Source organism: Phodopus roborovskii, unplaced genomic scaffold, assembly GCF_943737965.1.
Source record: "Phodopus roborovskii unplaced genomic scaffold, PHOROB, whole genome shotgun sequence".
In the NCBI taxonomy this organism is placed as follows: domain Eukaryota; kingdom Metazoa; phylum Chordata; class Mammalia; order Rodentia; family Cricetidae; genus Phodopus; species Phodopus roborovskii.
The window spans coordinates 172,232-191,146 of NW_026126487.1; the positions used below are offsets into that span (position 1 = coordinate 172,232).

Here is an 18,915-nt window from a genome sequence, read left to right on the forward strand (position 1 = left end):
GGAACCCACCAAGTTGCTGTATGAGTATCAAAGGCCAAGCTTGTTTATCTCTGGGCTGCGCGCTTTATGGGGTTAGTAGAATGGACATAGAGGGGAATGGGCAGGTAGTGATCGATGCGTTAGAATGATAGTCAATCGATACACAGATAGGCCTGGACAAAAGGCGGGAGGAGGGGCGCAGAGCGACCAGAGAGACGAGGACCCCGACCCAGTCATGAGGGCCTAGGCGGCCTTCGAAAATCTTGGTGAACCCAAAGCTACTTTAGTTCGCTTTAACTTACTGGAAGACAGGTTCCAGGGATAGAAGAAAAGCGCCCGTCCCTGCCCCTTCGCTGAAACAGCCTCGCAGCCCCCTGGGAGGCGCGGCCAGCAAGACTTGGGAACCCGACAGCCCTGCGGCAACCCGGGAAGCGCGAACCCAGCTGCCGCGCTGTGGCCGGGGAGGGCGGCAAAAGTTCTGTCACTGCCTGGCCCCTTGCGGTGGCCGCAGCCCGGGGATCGCTTCCACATCCCCGGGCTTCGTGCCGGTGCCAGGAGCGGCCAGGAGCGCTGCGCGCGGCCCCTCCTCCGCATTCGAGACCAGCGAAACGGTCATCTCTGCGACAGAGGAGCGGGTAGCCTCTTCATTCGGTGCTCACTCCTGGAGAAAAAGTGTCGCAGGCCAAGGTGGCAGGAAAAGACTCCTTAGGTGAACGGGAACCAAGGCATCTGCACTGTATCCCCACTCTGCTCACTCCCTCTGTTTTGGGGCCCCATCCCGCGATGTCAGATCCAAGGACAGAGGCTTTCCCAAACTCCCGGCTGGACGCTGAGGCTGAGTTGGCGTTGGCGCTTGAAGCGCCCTCGTGGCTCTCTGAGCTTTGGAGTCTAGGGACAAATCTTGGGTAGGTTCAGGCCAGTCAGAGTTGCCTTAGAATGGCCCAGGCCTGATGGGAGTTTCTGCTGAGAATCTTCACCTGGGCACAGCCAGGTTCAGTGAGATTCATCACCTCCCCGAGACAAAGAGTTCATCGACCCCTGAGCATATAACTTCCACCCTGTCTATTGCTCACCCTAAAATTGTGCGCAGAAGTAAAACATGCTCCCAGAACAAAAGACAGAGAAGAAGACGACTCAGGTGAACTTGGAAGGTGAAATGTTTCAAGTTGCTCCTACAGATCTAAACAGGCTCCCCCCTTCAAATGTGCATGTGTTTTTAAATGCCTAAAAGACTAATTAAATAAAGAAAATGTTGACCTCCTAGGTTGAGGCCCAGTTTCTGAGTCAGGTTATATAACCCTGCTGCATGGGGAATTCTCCGGCAATCCGGCTCTCAGCTGCCTGAAAAAGCAGGCCACAAAAGCAAGTAAAATAGAACTAGCATAGTTAACGCTAAAATCTAAGTCCACAGATCATATTGGGGGTAACTTACTTGTCAGGATGAGGTCTCCAACCACAGCTAATTCCCCCCCCTTTCCTTGGGAGGTGGAGTGGGGGAAAAGTGGAAACTAATATACATTCCCAAACAAGAAATAGATATTGCAGAAATAGATTGTCAAATCTCAAAAGCAAGCAAGCAAGCAGGCAAGCAAGCAAGCAAGCAAAACAACAAAACAGAAAGAAAAAAAATAATAATCCAAACCAAACCAAAATGCAGGCCCACGCATGCCCATTCCTGTTACACTTTTACTATTTCTTATTTAGAGATACTCGCTTACACACAGAATTTATAGCTACCTGGGGAAATGTTAAACTACCTTAGGGGCCTAGCTAAATAGAAATGTACTCTAAAAACACAGACACGGTATGTTGTTTTATCTGTTGCAAAAAAAATGTATTTGATTACTTGAGTAAAATTACAGTATCTCTGTTGTTAGTAAGTATTAAATGTTAAAGAAATTGGAATTCCCCCCTTTCAACTTTCCAAGAAAGTGCATGTAACAGTCCATTTTTTTCCTTCCATACCTAATACAAAATAAACCAACACTATACCTGCTCTCGATCAAGAAGCATTTGCTCTTGTAAGGGACATATGTACATTTTAATGAAAGTGATAGTTCTTATTGTATATACAAGAGCATCTACATTTCTCCACTGAAGGTTGTTCAAGATGCTATCGTTAGCAGCATTGTGAAATTCCAGCACACGTTTTCTACTGTGAATATACCCTACAAGGCAAAAATGCTAAGTCTCAGTTTCAACTACCAAAACAACACTTGTGGTTTTTTTTTCCCTCTAAAGAATTCTGCGTGCTTATTACTGTACAGAAACTTAGTAACATTGAAGACGACTCAAGTAAAAAGCACAATACAAATAGCAGTTCAAAACGGAAATGGTTAACTCTATAAAATAACAAAAAAGGCAGGTTGAAGTTCAGAATAAAAATGAAAACAAAATCAAAACAAACAACAAACAAACAAACAAAACCCCCAAACCTTTCAAATGTTCAGCCTGTACTTAAAGTCCTTCCCTTCAAACTGTTTGGAAAGATTAGACAATGTGTTTGCTGATAAAATTTTCCAGCAGGATCAAAGTGTACATTTATATACAGACTTTATTAGAGATCTAACGCATCATGGAGGCATTGCATCAACACCAGATTCATATTAAACTGGATATAGAAAATAAGTTAATGCCAGATTAAGACCGCCTAGCAGGGCAACTTGCGATTGCCATAAATGTTACAGCAAGCTTATAGCACTCTAGTCCATTAGTATTTAGTCCAAAATACAGAAGACCAAAGTTAATGCTTGCATTCTGTTTGCAAAGCAGGGTTACAGCACTAATAAATAAGCTTTCTTAGAACTCTAGAGGTTGAACAAAGTACAAAAGAATGTCTTCATAATGTAGTTCATAGTCCCAGGGGCCAGAAGGTAAGGGGCTGGGGCAGGAGGCAACCGCGGGCGGCATTCTGGGTGGAAATGCTCTGGCAGCTCTAGCTTGTGACTATCTCTTTGCTGTCTTCCACGAAACGGGTGAATCGGAAGTTGGTTCCATTCTCGCTGCTGGCCATTTTCTCCAGGCCAGCCAGAGGAGCACTGGGTTCAGAATTACCCAGCTTTTCCACATTCCCTGTCAGCCCACTGATAGGTGAGCTGCTCCCGCTGCCCAGGCTTCCAGGAATTGGAGGGATGCCACCGTTCTGAATGACAGAGATCTCGTTGGCCTTCATGGCCAACCCGTTGGACAGTGCTGCTGTGTACTGGTTCCAAAAACTGGACGGGTCCCCGCTTCCTGACCTCGCCGCCAGATCCTTCTGGAACATTTCTGGGAACTTGACAGGATTGCCTCCTAGAAATGTCATGGGGCCATCCACGGAGAGCCGACGGCCCCGGCGTGCAGGGGTGCTGTTCCACATGTGTGTACCCATGTGGACCTGTGATGTGGATTGGGAAAGAGAGAAAAAAAAGAGAGAGCCAGAAGCTTAATAGCTGAATCTGTCTCGTCATATCCCAACACTTGACATAGCAAGTGGCCTAAATGTCTCTTCTTATTACATGATGGACAGGGGAGAGACACCAGGAACCATCCATTCCCAGGGTCTAGTAATAACGAGTTCCCTCTCTCAGCCCTCGGCTGGCTCTCCTCTTCTGGGCAGAGAAGCCTTACTTACTCTTTTTTTTTTTTTTTTTTTTTTTTACTACCCGTATTTAGCTTATAATGGCCTTAAGCAAGCCAGGCAGTCGCAGATAGCGCCTTTCAGGGTTAGAATTGTTATGTCCACTCTCATTGCAGTGGCAAGTATTGTATCTGACACCCTTTACCCTGTAAATGTCCTTTTCAGATGGGAAGAAAGTAGCCCTCACTGATTGCCCATTGGAGGGCCTGCGCAGAGAGAGAAAACCCAGAAAGTAATTATTCATTTCACATTACGGGCAGCAACCTCCAGAGGAATACTCTGTCAACAGAAAAATGTACACAGTGAGAGTGCTCAACTGTTGCTCTAGAATGAGCATATTTGCTTTATTTCTAACACATATCAGTAGGAAATGTCGTGTAATCAATTATCATAATGCCCATTAGCAGGAGTGATGTTACTGTTTCTAGAAAAACAAACCATGCTAGACTGAGGTTATGAAAAATAGCTGCATACGCCGAAGAGAGCCGTAATTATTAAGTGATATGGGCAGTATGCAGGCCACACGGAGGTCTTTAATCAATACCCCATGGCAACGCCAGGCTGTCTGATTTGGTAGGTAAAGCAATTCATTTGGTGCACTTAGCAAGACAGCAGAGAAAGGCTGCTCCTTCGCTTAGGTACCAAATTATTCAAGGCCTGGTGACATGCAGCAAGCTACAGGCTGCTCTTGTCCCTGCCACGATCCTGACCCCAAAAAGACTCCCTCATCTCCCAATCCCCTCCCTTCTCCCCCCACCCCCCACACAAGCTTCGTGCATGTGTTCAGCAGGTCCCCTTTCTAGAACCTTCTCCCTGACTATACAGCTGAGGGCTCCAGGAGCATGCACTATCATGGGCATGAGAAAGGGCTGGAGGGTGGCAGGGTGCACACAGAGCAGATACCTTCAGATTGCCTTTTGTCGTGAATGCTCTTCCACAGATAGTGCAAGCAAAGGGTTTCTCTCCAGTGTGAGTTCTCTCATGGATCTGCAGGGCACTCGAGGAGGAGAAGGTTTTACCACATGTGTTACAATAGTGCTGTTTGGGAGTTCTCCGGGGCAGAGCTGGGAGTAGAACTGGGGATGTTGAAGAGGATGACAGAGGCCCCGAAGGGACATGACTAGTAGGGGCATCCTTACTGTCCTGAGGAGAAACGTGCACAAAGCCGTTGACCTCCGTCTTGATGAGAGATGACAACGAGTTGGCGGGAATCACCGCAGAGTTCTGATTGGGGCCGAGGTTGGAACTGGGCTCAAAGAGCTGTGATGGCAGATCTCGCATCTGATGTGTCAACATGTGCTGCTTCAAATTACCCTTTGTGGAAAAGCCACGATTGCAAACTGTGCAAATGAACGGTCTCTCTTTGGTATGACTTCTGTAGTGAATATCCAAGGCACTCTGACAAGCAAAGGTTTTGCCACAAATGTCGCAAGCAGTGTTTTTAAATTTACCCCGGTCTCTGAAAGGGAAGAGGATTCCCAGAGAATCTTCTTTGATGGTTTTCTCTGCATGACTAGAGGTCAAGTCCAAAGCACCCCCGTTCACTGGGGTGGGAGACAGACCATTGGCAAACTCACCTGGACCCACTCTCTGTGGCTTCTCCTCAACACTGGGTGACTTGTGAAATTCTTGGGTGCTGTTGGATGGGGACAGAGCCTGCATGGAAGAGGTAGACTCTGAGATGGCAGGACTGCCTGCACTCTGGCTCTCCATATCACCACCCACTGAGGACGAGTCATTGGTCAGCACATCCCCTTCCACGGACCCATTCTCCACTGACTTCAGGCTGGCCTGCAGCTGCTCTGCCAGGCCGGCATTGATCATCTTCATTTGATTTTCCAAAGCAGCAATGCTGGAGATCTCGAGGGGCAGAGGTGATGATGACAGGCTGTCTTGGGAAGCATCCGCTGACTTGGGTGTGTCCGGGATGCTACCCTCAGGACAATCTTCCATGTTCTCATCCGAGAAGTTGTCTAAGTCATCAAAATTTTTCTCATCAAAGGAGCCTGTGTCAGACTCCATGGACTCTGGGTAGTTGTCAGGAACCGGGGTGTTAGGGATCTGGCCTCCCATGTGCATTCGGATGTGCTGCTGAAGGACCACTGCGTTTGTGAACTTCTTCTGGCAGATCGGGCAGGAGTGCTGCACTCTGAGTGGGGGCATAGCCCTGTGAACACTGTAGTGGGTCTTAAGGTTCCCTTTCGTGGTGAAAGCCCGGCCACAGATCTTACACTTGAAGGGCCTCTCCCCGGTGTGTGTCCGGTAGTGCATTTTCAAGGCGCTCTGACAGCTGAGAACCCGGTGGCAGATGATACACTCATTGGGGTCAGTGGCCTTCTTGTCAATGTTTTCTACCAGTTGCTGCAGCTTGGATGTCTCCGAGGCCTGGGCTGAATCTAAGAGTCCCCCAAAAGGAAACTTGGCCTTGAACTGCTCAGACATGAGTGGCAACAAAGGGTTAGTGAAGGTGGCCCCTCCTGGGCCACAGTCAGCCACTGGGGAGCTCAGGGTGCTGTTGCCTGCTGTTGGGACTGCGCCGGTGGTCATGTTTGTCTCTTCACTTTTTCCACAGAAGGGTGACACAATAGACCCTTCAGCTTCCTCTGGGAGCCCGCTTGGGTTTCTTGTGGCCAAATCAGGCGCTCCAGAGTCACTTTTGACTGAGCCTTGGGGGCTGGCAGCAGAATGGCTAATAGGGATGGGGGCTGGCTCTTCCGTCTTGATGAAGGGAGTGAGGCTTGGGAGGGTTGGGGGCAATGGCAAGCCGACGGAAGTGGTCAGAGTGGGCAGGACCGGCTTGGTGTCCAGCCAACTGGTGACTGGCTTCTCCGGTGGGATGGACATGCCATAGGGGATGCCGGTGCTCGTGGGGATGTTGTCCAAGTGCTCCGGTACGGGGTAGGGGTTCATCTGGATGTGGGGGTACTTCTCTTTGTGGCGCTGGAAGTGAACTTTCAGGTTCCCTTTAGTGGAGAACCTGTTCCCACAGATGTTGCACTTGAAGGGCCTCTCTCCAGTGTGGGAGCGCAAGTGGATCTGCAAGGCACTGTCACTCCCGAAGACCTTTGCACAGAACCTGCACTTGTGTTTAAAGAATGCCTCGTCTGAAGTACTTTTTGCTTCAAAGGCAGTGACATTTGGTGGCTTGCTTTTTCTTTGCTGGGCCAAGGCTGACAGGGAGTTTAAGTCCTCTGCAGTTGTTCCAACGCTGGGCAAAGGGCTGGGGAAAACAGCATTAGCTGGGGTTGGCTGAGGTAGAAGTGGGTTAGATGCAGGACTCAATAGGCTGCTTATTGCGAATGCTGGTGAGGATGATACTGAGACTGGCGGGGAGCTGACATGGGAGGCACCAGCACTGGAAGCCACTTTTTCTGAGGATGGGGTGGGAACTGCTGCCGTCACTATGCTCATGTTGGGAGAAGTGCCACTACTGGGCGGAACGGTGGTGCCGGAGCTGCTCTGAGGTAGCTGGACTGGGGGGAGCTGTTTCACACCGCTGATGCTGGCAGATTGGCTAGCAAGGCTCTGTGCTAATCCAGCTGCCGCCGCCAGCTGCTGAGATAAATGGGAACTTAATGTGGACAAGGGGTTGGCAGATGTTCGTAAAGTACCTTGAGAAGGACTAGAAGATGTTGGCAGGTCTGCGTTCTGAGACGCCAACAGCAGTATTTGGTGACGAATCTGCTCTATGAGCTGCAGCTGGTGGATCTGTTGCTGCTGCAGGGCTAGGAGCTGCTCCATGAGGGCTGGGATGGCCAGCTTGCCTCCGGAGGCCCCCCCACACCTCGCTTCCTGGGAGAACTGGGCCACTGCCACCTTGGTGCTCTGCAGGTTCTCGATGATGACGTTGCTGTTGATCACCGAGAAGTTGCCCAGTGTCGTCAGGTCCCCGAGTTGAGGTAGAGAGGTTGTGATGGCTGAGGTACCCGTGGAGGAGCCGCCGTGGCAGCTTGGGGTGGTGATGTTGGTGACACCGCTCAATGTGCTGCTGCTGGTGGGGGCAACTGTGGCGTCCACCTCCATGGACTCTTCCCTGTCAAGTCCCTTGTATTCTGAAAGGTTGCTGCAATCTTCTTGGTCTGTTTTGTTCACTGCCTCTTTCATTTGCTCATCGGGATTATTGAGAGATGGGCCAGGAGGGAAGGTTTTGGGTGGGGAGGCTGGACTTTCATTGACGATCAGAACTAATTGGTTCTTAGTGCAGTTCTTTTTGTGGAGCAGAAGATCTGACAATTCAAAGAATTCAGCACAGCACCGGCCACAGACATGGGCATCCTTGCTCTTAGTGGGGCGACTTGGTTGACCCTTCTCTGTGTCCCCTAGAAACATCAAAAGGTGCAGGGTTAAAAATGAAACCAAGACAGATTGTCAGCAATGACTTGAAAGAGAAAGGATCATAAATGATTTCTTTCTGGGAGACTCCAAATATAGCCCCTGAAAGCCAGGTTGTGTTATCAGGGATATTGAGGGACACTGATCCAGCTGGCATCTTGGATAGTTATGGCCTTTAGATAATTCATCAAAATATAAATACCATGAAGGGAGGACATTGGTACATAATGAAATTCCATAGTGAAATATTGATTTCCAATATTTTATACACTGATTGTCTACTTGCCGGGAGAGGGTCCCTTCAGCAGGCTGAGGACTTATTAGGCTCTTGAGTTTCTGTCAACCTTATTCATTTCCAACTGATGCAAAGATATCTGTGACAGTTTGTTCTGTCACTAAACTAATTTGTAGTCATTCAGGTTCCAATCAGTTGTTGACAAGGGGGAAAAATGCATATCACCTAGCTGGGGGTGGATGACTCCAGGGTCACCTCAGGCCCCTGCGGGGAACCTGAGCCCAGGCTGAGTAGTGAGTGACAAACACAGTTCAGTAACAGACCCTTTGACTTCAAAAGTCTCTCTCTGTCTTTCTCTCTCTCTCTCATGTTCTTTCTCTCATGTTCTCTCTCTCTCTCTCTCTCTCACACACACACACACACACACACACACAGAGAGAGAGAGAGAGAGAGAGAGAGAGAGAGAGAGAGAGCACAGAAGCATAATCCCTCACTGGCCTGTCTGGTACCTATGTATCACCCCACACACATATACACACATTTATTTTTCAAATTCATTAATGGGTCCTGGTGATCGCTCTCCTAGCCAAAGAACATATATGCAACCCTCCGCTCCACGTGGCAATGTTCCAAATACCTCCTCAAAAGTGGTCTTTCTGTCTATAAAAATTGCCATGGCATCTAGAGTTTTGCTAAAGACTGATGGAAGAAGATTATGCTGAGAAGTGCTCCCATCCTTAAGGACTCATGCTTGCAGGAAAGTTTGCCAATTCTTGCCTGAATGTCTTTAAAAAACCTTTGTTTCATACTCTTATCAACTGTTTAACAGATAATACTGAACCTTTTCACATACATATAAATAAATCCCTAGATTTCTTGTTTGTCTTCACTGGTTGCTCAGATGTCTTCTCACTAAGATCCATTTGTAAATTAAACATCAAAATCTCCAACTCCAAGCTAACATCCTATTCAAAGACAGGATGGCGTCCCCTTGTTTGCTCAGCATGGGGAACACCAACTTCTGTTGTACAAATGGTGTGTGGTCATCTACGAAGGCTGTGGAAAAAAAAACTGTTTAATTCAAGGATTACCTCCCTGCATGCTTTTCTACAAAGCTGAATCAGATAATAGGTAGTTTCCATGACTTCCAAATTGAATCTTCTAGAAAACTTGCAGGAGAAAAAAAAGTAATTGGAGATATGAATACATACAAAATCAAGATGCTGCACCCCACCCCCCACAACTCAGAGTCCACTCAAAAGAGCCAGAGGTTACCTTTTTGGATTAAGCATCTAACAAGCTTGAAGAGTTTTGCATTTCAGAAAATACAATTAACACCTAAACAGTCACTTGTGAAAATTCCTTAACTCTATCTGCCTGGAGTGACGCTTAGGTCCATTAGGGCCCCTGGAGAAGGATGCCAAAGCCAAATGAACGTATGTAGGCTCTCCTCACTGGGAGAGCTATTTTAGTAGCTAAGTTATACTTAATAAGCCAGCTTTCCTAATCCCCATCTTTAAATCTACACAGGGTTACAGTGCAAAATGCATTAACAACACCAAACAAATCGCAGTTGTAGCAGAAAATACCGATAATGATCCAGTTTTAATTTAATGTTTAATCATCCTAATTGGCACCAGATTCCCATGCACACTGAAGGTGCTGTTTTAAGCACTTTCTGTCTATCCTCTTGCCTTGAAATAATACAAACAAAATATTACATGAAATCTGCTAAAGTTACACTGCTTCACTTGGGACAAAAATGATGTGACAAAAATTCTGTTTAAAGCTCCGTATTTTGACAACTGATTTTAAACGATGCATCCATTTCAGATGCTTATTTTAAACTAGGAAATGCAATTCCTAATATATTCAACAGAAATGTTATTTCTTTCTCTTTGCACATTTCCATATGTAATGGTTATGTTTCCATCTACTTTTACAGCCAATTATGAAGGAACAAAAGCTATTCTGTTTGTTCACACATTTTCAACAAAATGCATTAAAACTATTATGTCAGCATGTTCTATTAAGCTCTGCATTCAGTGGAAAATACTTTTCAACCAGCTCACATTTATCAAAACATAAAGCCACTTTAAAACACAGTTTTGCTTGGTCAGCTGGGCTTAGACAAATAATGACAGATTCAGAACTAAATAACTAGCAAGGGAAATCAGAAAACTGACTTCATCAATTGTACACATTACAATGTGGTTGCTTCAAATATTTAGCACATCTGTGCTCACGGTTAAAGGGCATTTTAATTCTTTATAACTTGCATGCTTCTGATATTCTCACAATATATAGGAAAAAAAATATGAGCAAGGTTACTTTGGAGGGCTTGGGATTTTACTCCTTGCACTGGGATTCTGCATCCGTGCTGCTTCAAGACTCACTTGAAAATTTTCAAGTTTTTCAACCTAAACATTTTTATATTTAGGATTATGCTCACAGGATGGAAAATAAAGACGCTTAAAAATAAATGTCTGCTTGCTCCTGAGAGAGAGCCTGTTTCAAAGTTGGCCATATTTGAGCTTTGATTTTCACGATTTAGTAAGTGGACATTTGATCTCACTGTACAATCAAGTAATTTAATTTCCTGATGTTTATGAACATGCTGCCCCCATCCACCGAACATCCTGGTATCTATTTTGACTCACTTCAAGAAGCAGGTGTTGCTACACTCTAAAATGCCTAACTTTAAATCCATCTGCATTGTGAACACAATTCCAGTGAAGCAGCTTAAAGAGAAGGAAGACAGGCCAGGAAACCAGCATGAGTCTTTAGCCCCAACTGCTAAAAGGAATACTTTAAGTTTCAATTAGATAACAGGCAGGCAGGCAGGCGGGGGCATACGCACACTAAAACACGAACACACACACACACACACACACACACACACACACACACACACACACGAGTTCTAATTCATTTTTTTCTGATCCCATCCTCTGTTATCTTGTATCTCTTTCAATAATCTGTTAGGACAGCAACTGGTGACCTCATTATAGTAACTACAGTTGCCTTGTTCCTCCTATTGTGGTGAAAATCACATTCCAGATTCCTTTGAATGAATTTTGCATTCACATTAATTTTGCAATTCCAGTCAGGTAGGAACATTTACAAAACAAGAGCTTTTTTTTTTTTTTTTTTTTTCCCCTCAGCAAACAGCAAAAAGATGCTTAGAATTTCTGTTCTTTTTTGGAAGAAGGAGGTGTGTACCAAATTGACACTAAAATTCCAGATGTTTGAGCTCTTGGTGAACTATTTAGGTACCCAATTCAGGTTTGTCACTTTTTCATCTTCTGAACCAAACACAGCAGACTCGGAAGCAGAAAACTGAAGTGTTGCAGCCTATCTGTCCACCCAGAAAACAGAAATAAAACTATGCCTTGTACAGAAAGGGTCAGCCAGGCAGGAAAGGAAGCAAAACAAAACAAAAAACTAGAAACCAGTCACCAGGCTCTACCAGATTTAGTTTTCTTTTTTTGGAGCCCTTTAGAAAGGCCCTTCACTCTACTTCCCATTACCTTAAGACTACATTAGCATTTCTTAATAGAATTCAAACAATAGTGGAGTTGGGGCCCCAAATTTTAACAGGCTGTTCCTTCCCATGGACCTACTTGCAAAGGCGATCACAAGCATAATTGATTGAGTGATCCTGTATCTTTTTAAAGACAGAATCTAAATGTCCAACTTAAGGCACCACAAAAACTGTAAGCACAACATATGCTGTGCCTATTTTCAGTATGTCCGAAGTTCCCTTTACCCAGTGTGCAACCAAATGTCAAACTAACTGGCCTCCTTCAAGTTGACAGTGCGGGTCCTGATTATGTGAAAAGATGCAAAGAGAAATGTCTGAAAAAAATAACATGGACAAGATACTCCACTGAAAACACTGGGCCCGGCCCACCTCTTGCTCACAATAAATAAAAGGGGAAAATGTCTTCCCATGGCTGAATCAAACTGAACACTAGATGGGGTTCCAACTGCAAGGGTTTGTTCAAAAAGTGCTTTGTGGCTTTCCTATTCCAGTGACGCGTAAAAGAGAGACTCCTTAAGGCGAGATCTAAACGCTGACTACACAAACATTGGCAAAGTCACAAGAAACTAAATCCCTGTTGTTGGAGGGTGAAGCTGGGCTATGGGAACTACCTGTCAATCTTCCCCTTTGGGGGTCTGGCATCTGGGGGTGGCAGGGGAATAAGGTTAGGAAAAGAAGCCAAGCTGATAAGGAGAAACTAAAATAAACTACTAACTTCCTGCTAAGTGACTAGCAAGACTCAAATTGGGGGTCACTGGGAAGACACTGAAGGACATATTATGACCTGGACCTTGTCACCTCTGCATGGGAGGAGGCTGGCAAAGGTTAAAACAGCTCCATACATACATGGCACAAACTTTTTTCTTCTTGAGGGAGGGGTGTCAAGTCTTAGGCTAGTATTCTCTTTTCTCTCCTCTAAGAATACTTTGGGACACAGGCTTCCCGCACTAGGGGCTGTGGTAGGAAAACCATGTTAAAGCTGTAGAAGAATTTCGATTTTCTGGTTACTACTCACTGAGCTTGGCTAAATTTGGAAACCTGCCTGAATACCCCCCCCCCCTTCAGATTCTCAACCAGGAAAAAAAAAAAAGGGGGGGAGGCTTTTGCCTTCTGAAGGAAGGAGACATTTGGTAAAAGACAACTTGAAGCCTCCAGATGTAGAGAAAAGAAATCTTCCCAAAGAGCACCCTATAATTTGGAATTTGTGCTCTACGAGTAACTACAGCACCAAATGCTTGATACCAAAAAGCCACCATCACACATTTTTATCTCCTGCCTAATCCTGTTTTGTTATGTGTTTGTTTTCAACATTTTAGAAAGTGTCTGCATTATGAAGCAAGTTTCAAAAAACAAACCAACAAAAAAGCAGTTCACTTTTTATCATCCAGAATCGTCTATTTCGCCAAACTTAAAATAGGCTTGATTAAACATGAATTCTTTCCAACCCCCTTATCTTGCAGGTGTCAATTTTTTTTTTTAAGCTATTCATTATAGTTCTCTCTAACCTTTTGGGCCCAGAAATCAATGTGTGGCCATTAAGCTGCTTACAATGAGTAAATTACTTTGGTAAATAATAGAATTTCTTTATTAATATGAGTAAGAGGGATTTTTTCAGGATACTTCTCAGAGTCAATGTTTTAGCTGCAATTCCTGATGTTTTAATTTTCTTCCAATATTATCTTTTCTTTAAAAAGCTCAGCAACAAAAATACTTAAACGAATGAAGTCAGAATGGGGCTTCCAAGTAGCTGCAAGAATATTGAAACCATCGCCAAAACGAGTGAACACACACACACACACACACACACCATGGAAATCCAAACTCACAGAAAAGTAACCACATATTAAATCATTAGCTTCATACCATTCCCTTTTCCAAGGATTATCTATCTTGGTAAATAATCTTTGCAAGGCCAGTTATCTTTCTACAAGTAACTTGAGACTTGTTGAATACCTTTTAATATAAATCTTACTTACCATAATGCTGGTTTCATAAGAAACAGAAAAAAAAAAACCATAAAAATACCCAAGTAGAATAAAGTATCAATGTTTTAAGATCAAGTAAATCATCCTTAAAAACCAAAACTTCAAATGAAGCTGTTGGAATGGCTACTTAGCATGGCATGGCTTACTCTGTAAAACTCAAACACAGCATACACTATATATACACACACGAATGAGGACATACAACCTAACAGGAGGTGGCTGCTTCGGAGCCACAGTTTGAGGGACAGCATGGGAAAGGGCATAAACCAGATTCACTTTGCTAATATCTGGTATTTCATTTGCTACAGTAAACCCCTCTAGTGATAGAAGAAAAGGTAATGCTGGCATCTGAGTAGGGGATTGCCTTCCAAAGTAAAAATAGCAGACATCCAAGCAGCACCTCCTCAAGGGCATGTTCTGTGCAGGGAAATGGATGGAGATTGCTGGACTCTGAAGAAGAGCTGACTTTTTAGAGCCAACCTGAGCTATGTCATGAGCTTTCATTTCCATTTTTCTCACAACAGTTCCCGAATGAAAAGAGCGGGGGAATGGGAGGCCCTCCTGACCGTCAGCTGGTGGGGAGGGCTCCTGTGTAGGAATACTATTACAGCCCACTAAATCCTGTAACCCTATTACAAAACCTACCCTCTAGGCAACTTCTTCCAAACTTATTGTTCAACCATGTAAAAACAGTCATAACCTAAAACTATTACTACTGAAGAAAAGGAGGGAGAGAGAAAAGGGCCTGGGAGGGGTGTTTCCTAGGGTGCTCAGAATAATCACTGTTTTGTGGACAATGAACTAGCTTTTAGGAAGAAAAAAGGAGAAATTAAGTGAAAAAGAAGAAAGAGAGAGAAAGGAAACTTGATTCAGTTCCTTAATTAACTTACCTCAAAGCTCAAATAAACTAAAAAAAATTGTACTAATAAATAATAACAGTAAGAGGTAGTGAACTCCTTTAATGCTATCGCTTTATGAGAAACCTTAACTATTAAAAATTCCAGATCCAGACTCAAAGCAGAGAACTACCAAACATCATTTCTTCTCTGGTGGGGGTTGCTTTTGAAATTTTTGCGTGGAAATTGTGAACTATCAGTGCAAATTTACAAAATAAAAAAACCTTTCTCCTCCCTGGTTGGGTTTTTTTTTTTTTTTTGTATGCAAATTGTTAACTTTAACAGTATGCCTCATCAGAAACTTGAGGGAAGATTGGTGTGGGGGCGGCAGGAGGCCTAAGAAACTAGCTGAGAAACCCACAAAAATAGTCCGAGTGATCACTGCGGCCTTGGTTAATCTCATCTGGTTTTACCCTGGAACCGGTTATTTTGGGTTGGGAAGCCTGGTGTTTCAAGGGATCTTTCCGAAGAACTGAGAGAAGCAGAAACCGATAAGCCTTCGAGCTTCAAAAGGTGCAGGGCAAACAGTTGTCTTAATGGGCCTCTGGTCTCCCGAAAAATGTCCAGGTGTCTCACGCCAGGACTTCCCTCTCCCAACAGCGAGCAGGAAGGAAGCGCTGGTCCCTTCTCGCTGGGGCTCTGCCCGCGCGTCCCCGCATCCAGAGCCGCTCAGAGTCAGGCCTCTGGGGAAGGAGCCTGCGATGTGGGGCTCAGCCGTCCGCAAAGCCGAGTGGGCAGAGGTGCGGATCTCAGGCCACGCTTCGGAGCTCTGCGTGGGTGCAGCTCCCACCTCCACGCCCCGCAACGCCTCCCGGGATTGGGGACCCCGAGGGGCAGCAGTAGCAGCGGACGCACGCAGCAGAGTCGGGCACGGCGCCGGGTGACCCGGGAACCGAGCGGAGCCTCCGGCCTGGGAGCTCGGAAACTGCCCTGAAACAGCTCGGGTCACGCTGGGGTCGGAGGGGTCTTTCCTCCGTAGCCCCAGTTCCCCGCCCGGGTGTCTCCTCCTCTAGGCCAAAGTCCCCGCACACAAACTTTCCCGGACTTGTCCTTTCCTTTCCGGACCCTGCCTCAGTCGCCTGCTTGCTTCAGGGGTCTGGCGGGGCGGGCTAACCCCAAGACCGAGAGTGTCCCACGAACGACCCTTTCCACGACCGGTTCGAAAAGATGGGACTCCTCTCAATCGGTGGGGAGCCCACACTCAAGCCCGAATTTGAGGGAGTGTGGGTGCAAACGTTGGGAGAAACAGTGTCGGGGTAAACTTGGGAAGCCGGACCGCGACACTTCCCGGTCCCCAAGCCCAGTCTCCAGAGCGACCTGCGGCACTCTCTGGCCGCGACCCCAGCATGCCACTCCTCCACACCAGTCCCCACTTCTCACAGGTCGGAACCCCCAAAGGCACCACTTTTCGCTCGCTAGCCGAGTGGGGACGAGAGAGTGGGGAGGGGCTGCAGCGAGCTCCCCACGCGCTCGCGGTTCTGCCACACGCACGAAGTAAACTTCTCCAACGCCGGCGGCGGGGCTGGGCTCAGAGGCCCCGGCGACAGAGGCCCAGACCGGGGACCCGTTTGCCGCGCGGGGAGCACGAGGGACCCGGGCAGCCACGGCCGGCCTCTGCCTGCGCGATCGCCCCTGGGGCGGCCGGGTTGTGGCCCGGGCTCCTCGGACGGCGGGGCGGAGGAGAGAGGCCGGCCGACCCTGCTCCGCCCAGCCGAGGACACGGAACTCCGGAAAGCTCCAGCCGGGATGGGCTGGCTCTCCCGGGGCAGGGGGAAACCCGGCCGGCAAATTGAAATCGAGGAAGCATGAAATAAAATCAGACGCGCCGAGCGCACAAGGCGAGAGCGGCGGTGGGCGCGGGGCCCGCCGCGTGTGCGTGGGTCCGAGTGTGCGTGTGAGTGCGTGTGTCTGTGTGTCCGCGGCGCGGGCCGGAGCACTCACCATCTCGCCGGGGGAGCGAGGCCACTTCGGGGTCGGATTGGAAATGTTGAGGCTTCGCTTGCTTCCTCCGCGACATGCTGGCTCAAACATCAGCTGGGGCAGAATAAAAAATTACTAAAAAAAAATCTTCTCAAAATTACGGAAATCGAGCGGCGGCGGCGGCGGCTCCCCCCGCCCGCCGGCCCGCCCGCCCCCTCCCCGGCTCCCCGGCCCCGGGCACAGCGCGCATGTGTCCTGCTATAATTATGATTATCAATAATGCATTGCGATTAATCATAGAGGGGCTCTTTGAAAGGCGATTGGCACCGGGCCAGCGCTATTCAAACCCGCTCGCCTTAATCAATTAGTTCGTGATTTGCTGCAGACCCCTGTCTCTCCGCGCGCTGGCCCAATAAGCCGGCCGCGGGGCTGGCTCTGCGCGCCGCGCCGCCCGACTCTGGGTTAACCCTCTTGGCGACCGCCCGGGACTCCGCGGCCCGGCCGCCGGGGGCCTGCCTCCTCGCCTCTGCGCGCCCGGCGCCCCGGCCGGCGCCCCCCGCTCGTTCCCCTCCCCCCTCCCACCCCCCCTCCGCCCTCCATCCCGGGCTGGGCCGACCCGAATTAGCATGCCCGCCCCGGAGCCTAGCGGAGCAGGGCCGCATGGGGGTGGGGCTGGCGGCGGGGGCTGGGGACCGCGGCTGCGGGCGCGCGGCGAACTTCCCAACTCCCGCGCTGCGTGCCGGCCCGCGGGGGGAGGGAGTCCCGTGGCGGGATTGGGGGTGGGGTGGGGAGGACGTCCCGTTTCGTGAGTGTTCCTTCGTTTCTTTAAGAGCTACCAGAAAGCAGCCCACCCCCACCCTCGTAAAAAAAAATAAGCGAGTGGGGAAGAGCCAGCCCCACGCCGGTCCGCCTCCCGCCCGCTGCCGGGCCTCCCTCCCGCCTGCCCGCCGCCTGGCTCGGAGACCCTTCGCCCAGAGTTCTCCATTCCCAGGATCCCGGGCTCGCGGGGGTGCGGAGAAGAGGACCCAGGAAAGGTTTGGGGACGTAATGGTTTGGGGACCTGGGGGAGGGGCAGTTTTCTCGCCACCCCATCTACTCCCTGCCTAGGAGCTGCGCTCCTCCAGCCTCTGGCTGGCTCCTTAGCTCCCTTTCTCTACCTCGGACATTCCCGGGACAATTAAGGCTGAAGTTTTCGGGAGAAGCGCCCCGAGCCCGTGGGATAAGGGGGCGGCTCAGCTCCGCCCAGGACCCCTCCCGAACCTCCCCCCGGCCGCCCCGGTTGGCTGCAGGGCGCGTCACTCCGCGGGGAGGCGGCGGCCACCGTGGCGCCGCCGAGCCCCGGGCGGGTGGAGAGCTGGGACCTGCCTGGGCTCCGAGTTCAGCTTCAGCGGGAGGGAGGGGAGGGGCGCCGCTAATCCTGTGCTAGGCAGCGCGCCCCCGGCCTGGGAGGTGCCGCTGAAGCCGGACCCTAGGCACCGCCTCTACCCAGGACCCCATTGCTCCCTGCCCTGGCCGCCTCCTCGTCTGCGGCGAGGTGGCTTCCCTGAGCCGGGACTGAGAGGGGAGGGGGTCCTGTCCGCTGCCCCCTAGCTACGCCGCAGCTCGCCTTCACTTTTCTGACACTTGCCACGCGCGGCGCCCAAACTTTTCGCCCTATCTCCATGTCCCAGAGCTGGGTAACAGCCTCCCTTACCCGCGCGCGGGACCCAGGAATCCGGGCCCTGCACTCCCTCTTCCGGGCTTAGGCGCCCGCGAATCTGAGGCTTGGTCCTCGGCTTAGCCTAGATCTCCTCCCGCCTCGGGGTTTCCGCTCGCCGAGGTTACCGAAGTCCTGCGCCCGAAGGACTAAACTAACTAAACTTCGGCTGAGTAATGGGGGTGGAGGCGGGGGAGGGGTGCAGATACACAATCCTTGCCCTATCTCGCGATCGGGAGAGGAGAGGGCTCATAAGGACGCCCCAATTCTGGAGCGCGGATGTGTCTCAGTCGGCTCGCGCGAAGTGGGCACCAGCCTTCGCAGCAGAGCCTCGGAATTCAGGACCCATATCGCACTCTCCTAAATGGCCCTTTTTTTTCTTCTCCAATTTTTTTTCTTTTTCCCTTAATCTTTTGTGTCCTAGTTGAAAGCATATTTTTTCCATCTGCTGACTTTATTCTTTCTTGGTATAACTTCTCCCTTCTTTCATTCTGCCTGTTTACTCTTACTGTCTTTCCTTAGTTTTGCCCTTGCTCGCCCACCCCTCGCGCATCTCCCTGATCTCCCGTTCTTCTCTCTCGCACCTCGCTCTTCCCCTCTCTCCAGATTCTGTTGGCTACTGTAGATTTTGATAAAAAGACAAACGAAGCTATCAGTGGGTCTGATGTTGAAGAATGAAGATAATAATGTTTCCATAGGTGGTGTTTCA

General features: G+C 48.8%; 1 protein-coding gene across 2 annotated transcripts; it reads right to left on the reverse strand.

Annotated features, from left to right (window-relative positions):
* Positions 1-1,788: 1,788 nt before the first annotated feature.
* Positions 1,789-18,358, reverse strand: Sall1 (spalt like transcription factor 1). Of its 2 annotated transcripts, XM_051195103.1 has the most exons (4): positions 18,204-18,358; positions 16,532-16,624; positions 4,502-7,917; positions 1,789-3,355 (listed from the first exon to the last, which is right to left on the reverse strand). In XM_051195103.1, the coding sequence occupies exons 2-4, from the start codon at positions 16,605-16,607 to the stop codon at positions 2,915-2,917; spliced, it is 3,933 nt and encodes a 1,310-aa protein (XP_051051060.1). In that variant the 5' UTR covers positions 16,608-16,624; positions 18,204-18,358; the 3' UTR covers positions 1,789-2,914. The 2 variants fall into 2 exon arrangements, with proteins under 2 accessions (XP_051051060.1, XP_051051059.1); XM_051195102.1 differs by lacking the exon at positions 18,204-18,358 and having other exon boundaries at positions 16,532-17,040.
* Positions 18,359-18,915: the final 557 nt, after the last annotated feature.